This window comes from Tenebrio molitor, chromosome 1, assembly GCF_963966145.1.
Source record: "Tenebrio molitor chromosome 1, icTenMoli1.1, whole genome shotgun sequence".
NCBI lineage: Eukaryota > Metazoa > Arthropoda > Insecta > Coleoptera > Tenebrionidae > Tenebrio > Tenebrio molitor.
In genome coordinates this window covers 20,186,491-20,191,943 of record NC_091046.1, presented here as the reverse complement: position 1 = coordinate 20,191,943, position 5,453 = coordinate 20,186,491, and the positions used below count along the sequence as shown (strand labels likewise).

Here is a 5,453-nt window from a genome sequence, read left to right as displayed (position 1 = left end):
TTAGAATGTATGACAGCACGATGACATTAGTGTCCAAAATTTTTTGATCGCAATAGTACTAACAAACACTCAATTTTTAAACAAACATGAAATAACAGAAAATACAACCGTCCGCTTCGCGAGCTAAAGGTCGAGAGCCAGCGTTTCTCCCAGTGTCCCTGAGCTGAAAACTGTCAAAATTTGTACAGTGGACGGAAGATCTTAATTTATAAATTTCAAATTACTCAGTGAGGAATACTGTTCTATTGATTTGTAATATTTAAACTATAAAATTAAAAGTTATTCTTCACTTTTTTAGGTCAGTGGAATGTTCTACGTTCTACACCGTTTATTTCGTTGGTCGAGTTGTTTGCGCATGCTTGCAAAGCGTTTCCATAATTACGCCATCTGAAATGCGAGAATTCATTTAACACATAGCGCATAGCCAAAGCACTGGCACAGCGCGCGCCGCTCGGTGATCAAAATTGCAGCGGCCCCAGATATCAGGTTCAAACGTGCAAAATAATAGTTATTTTCGATATAAGGACGGTGTCACATCATTTTTCAGGTCAGCTCAGCTCAGGTCAGGTCAGGTGTAGTCGGCGTTTTAATTTTCAATATTTAAAATCCGCGCTTAAACAGTTAGGGGCGGAGCGTGCTTAGGCTATGTGCTAAATGCATTCTCGCCCGTGGGCGACTGGCAACAGTGTAGCTTAATGTTGAAGAATAATTTTGTCAGCCAAATTAGGACTACGAAAAGTATTAAATTTTTGTAATTATATGATTATCAGTAACGATTATATATGTAAAAATTTATATTTCGTTACTGACAGAAGAAGTTTTTGTACAGCGATCTCGCTTAAAATGACCAGTACCTAAAATTTAATTATACTGATTGCGGTCAACCTTATTAATTAGCTACTGTAATCTTTAGTGTTTAACTGATACATTTTCATAAAGTTTTTGTGGTGTTAAGTGTGTGGTAAGGTGAGTGTTATTAGGTAGATTTTTGCATGATGTATTGTTAAATATAAAAATGTAATCAAACTTCTCGATGATAGTTGGTCTTAAAAACTGATTTTATTTTTTAGGTATATTTATCTAAATCTAAATTAAGATGGATATTTCTGAATTACCAGAAGATAGTGATACTAGTGATGAAGACTACCTTCCTGAGAAAAAACCAGAGGAAGTTGTATCAGAAGTTGATTCAGATGGGGATCCGGAAGATGACCTCGTAGGCAATGAGGATGCAGTTGAAAAACCAAGAAAACGAACTAAACATGCAGTAAAATCCAGAAAAAAGCAAAAGCATGGAAACTGTGGAATTGAAGTGTTCAGTAATAAACATATAGCTTCAAATAAAATATAAATAAGCTACAAATATTTCAGCTAATGATGAAGCTAAACAGCTCACAGAAGAAGAAAAGAAGAAAAAAGAAGAAGATGTTTGGGCAGATTTTATGAAAGATACTGGGTTTAAATCAAGAAAAGAGAGAACTGTAAATGTCTCAGCAAATAAAGCAGAGGGATCTGTTAAACCAAATGATGTTAAACTAATAGAAAAAGAGTCATCAACTGATAAAGTGAAAATTACTGAGATATTTCAGTTTGCAGGTGAAGAAGTGACAATTGAGAAGGAGGTCCCAAAAGATTCAGCACAAGCTAGACTATTAAGTAAAGCTATTCCAGAAAGTACAAACAAGAGTAATGGCCGAAACAAGGGTGGTTTAAGTGGGATAAGTGGTATTTTAAGCCACTTGGGTAAAAAGCCTAAAATAACTACTTTAGAAAAATCAAAATTAGATTGGGACAAATTTAAGAAGGAAGAAAATCTGGAAGAAGAGCTTAGAACCCACAATAAAGGGAGAGATGGGTAAGACGTTTTTGTTGAATAGCTAAAATCCTGTTAAAATGATTTTTACAGATATTTAGAAAAACAAGATTTTCTACAAAGAGCTGACTTACGGAGATTTGAAATAGAGAAAAAAATACGTACTATAGAGAGAAATAAAAGAGTTAATAATTCATAATTACCATGTCTGTGGAAAGTACAGTATTGATTGTATTTATTTTTTACATTCCACTTCATTCTTAAATGTTTTTTCATTAAAAATAATTTCTGATCTGCATGTACTAACATACATAAGTTACTCACTTTTTCCATAATCTAATCTGATAAATGAACAACAACTGAAAGAAATATATTTATTTATACAACATACAATTATTATTGTCAAAGTATAGGAGAAAAATTGTACAAAAGTTGAGTAATAAAGTTATATAATACAATAGTTTTTTTTAAAGAATATGTCTAATGCTTAACAAATCTCTTATATTTAGTAGGTGTGTAATAAAGGACAATTACATATGTATTTAGTTTAAAAAAGTATTAAGTAGTAGTACATGTACCATCAATACATATAATGTTATGGTATATATAATATCTAGGCCCATTTTGGATATTTTCAATGAATGCTTACGTACATGAGAACATAAATTACAAAGATGTTATGGATGCAGTAGAAAATATTCGTTTTAGAAATAATGTGCATGCTTTAACTCTAATTTTTGGATATTCTTTTGAAAAACATCAGAAGTTTCGCCAAACTGATGTTTATAAACTGACCGGAACTTTCAAACGTCTATTCAATGAAAGGAAAAATTGTTAATTGTTATTTATGATCTTTATGATGGAAGGCGAGAAAAGTCTGAAAATTGTGAAGTAGGAATATTTGTTATGTTTCTAAAACGACAGATTCAATTATATACAATATGTTGCATTTAAGATCAAGATAGCCTTTTGTTTTCTTTATTTTTAGTAATAGAAATAAGAACTTTTTGCACAGTTGCACACATTCATGAGGTGCATCGTTTAAGGTCAAGACGAAGTTTGTAAGTTGTAAACCCGACAACTGCGTCTTCGCGAATTTTCGATATTTTGTTTCATATTAGAGATATCAAAAAAGTTATGAAACAACCATTTTTCAGAATTCAATTTTATCTTATCGAGCCTTACAGGGTTACATGAATGACCCCCTTAGTATGTAATGTTGTGCATTAGTACGGAAACGAAATATTTGGTCAAAAACAAATGAAAAATAATAATAAATGAAGTTCTACAACTGCGCAAAAAAATCTGTATTCCCAAAAATAACGAAGATATCAGGCTTTCGTTATCTTAAACGAGACACAGTGTAGATATACCGGGTGTAGAATGAATTTTGGTACATAGGTACTTTACGTGTAAAAGTAAAAATCCTCGGATATTGGCTCCCCTAATTACGAGTATTTTAGAACAAACCCTTAAATACAAAAGTTGTAAGGTTTTAAAAACGGTTCCCAATTCGTATTTGTTTGGTTTTTTAACATCTTCCGGAAGTACACAATGGAAATAGTAATTTATTATACCTACGAGTTTTATAAGACACCATTTTGTCGCACGCGTTTTTTAGAGCACGAGGAGCGTAGCGACGAGTGCTATGAAGCAAACAAGTGCGACAAAATGGCTTATAAAACGAGTATAATACAATATTTTTTCTATTTTGCCCCTTAAATTTAAAAAAAACTTCAAAACATAATGGTAGGAAAATTATATGTGGCAAATATAAGGGTTGGTAACGCTGGTAAACAGACGAACAATTGTAAGTTTTGAATTTAAAGTATCGTGAAGTGCAGTGATCACCTAGCAACAACTCACTATGAGTCACTGCCAACATTAAAAATTTAAGTAAATGTTCCTGAAACGCGTATCGAAAAGAGCTCCTTTTCGAAACCCGTTTGAGTGTTATACTGACTGTGTTATAGGTGCAAAATAGAAAAAAAGTATTAAAGGATTTGTCAAAATAGCAATAGCTGGGAAATGTAAACGAGGTGACAACCAAAGATGACAATGTATGATATTAGACATGTCAAACTTGGAATTGGTCGCTCCGGATAGAATACAGGAAATGTTGGTTGCATGTATCTAAAAGACATGGCTATTACAATTTTATCGGTAGATTTTTAATATTTAATTTTTCTTGTCGAACAGAACCAGAAGGTGTTAGAACATAATTAGAAAAGGATTTTGGTACAATTTTTTTACTCTACAACTCTTGTGTTTAAGGTTTTGTTGGAAAATAATTAGGAGAGCCAATATCAGAGGATTTTCACTATTGCACGTAAAGTGCTTATGTACCAAAATCCATTCTACACCCTGTATGTATTCTGGTACCTATATGTATAGGTATAGAGAGTAGAGGTCTTGGATTTTCTCATGGACTCTGGGTCATATCTGCGCAAACGACGAATATCGGTCTCAATTAGGCGCTACAAACCGACCGGAAGTTCCGTTAGTTTTGTCTGCTAGACGTCTATTATCCGTTCACGATTGTTTCAAATTCGGACTGTCTATGAAAATCTGACATTTTAGTTGGCAGTATTGTGATTTGGCATAATAAATCTATTTTAGGTTATAATTGAATTACACTGAATCAATTAGGGAATTGACAACAAGACGAATATTTAATAATGAAACGTCATATGACAGGACCTGACGCCAATCTAACAAAAAAATATCGTGGCCTCCTGCGTGTTTAAAACAATCGTGAACGGCATATAAGAGTAGATAGTGTTCCTCCACGTGTTACTCCGTCGCTAAAGTAGTCAACATTTTCTGTTTTCATTTCCAGATTTTTCACTGGTTTATCGCTCCGCCTTTGCGCAGATATTTCCAAGGTCACAGCCCATGAGAGAATCCAACCATTTGCCCATGTCTACAAAATTCTCATTGAAGTTAACTTTGCACTTGTGGATTTTGATGTTAGGTAATAATATTTTTCGAAGTGAAGATGAACATTTATTAATTTAAACTGTACACTGCTGTGCAGAAAAATCGCGTAAGTACACTTCAAAAATCAAGTTTTCAAGTACCTACTATTCCTGCCAAAAAAATTTCGTCCACCCTTTTCCTGTCAATTCAGAAAATTTGAATTTTACTACTTACACACTACGTAGTGTGTTGATTTAGTGACCTTAATAAGAACAAGCATACAATTTAATTGACACGTCAACATGTGAAGCGAGGTTATTCGTTCCTAAAGGTTGCTTTACACTTTTACAGCATACGTGAGTGGAATGATAGTTGTGGACGAAATTTTTTGTCGCCATTGTATTTACCTACAATTGGTTGCAAAAAAAACGGAAACTGTCAGAATAAAACGGACACATTTTTACAATTTTTTCATAGTGTGAAACCTTCTTACAAGAGTTACGTTAGAATTATAGTTGACTCAAGTTGCAAAAAACCACTTGTCATTTGCAACAGCATTTTTCTCATATTTTTGAACCAAATAAAGGCACAAAGGGACCAGAAAATCATAGTTTGGGTTGAATATTTTCCATATAAGTACAGTTTTAAAGTAATTTCAACTGACTAATGCCATAAAAGTGCTGTTGCAAATGCAAAGTGGTTTTTTGCAACTTGAGTCAAC

At 33.1% G+C, this 5,453-nt stretch overlaps 1 protein-coding gene across 1 annotated transcript; it reads left to right on the top strand.

Moving 5' to 3' along the window:
* The first annotated feature begins 452 nt into the window (after window positions 1-452).
* On the top strand, window positions 453-2,271 carry Yeti (yeti). The gene is made up of 4 exons (XM_069062336.1): window positions 453-966; window positions 1,071-1,319; window positions 1,372-1,855; window positions 1,907-2,271. The coding sequence occupies exons 2-4, from the start codon at window positions 1,097-1,099 to the stop codon at window positions 2,010-2,012; spliced, it is 813 nt and encodes a 270-aa protein (XP_068918437.1). The 5' UTR covers window positions 453-966; window positions 1,071-1,096; the 3' UTR covers window positions 2,013-2,271.
* Window positions 2,272-5,453: the final 3,182 nt, after the last annotated feature.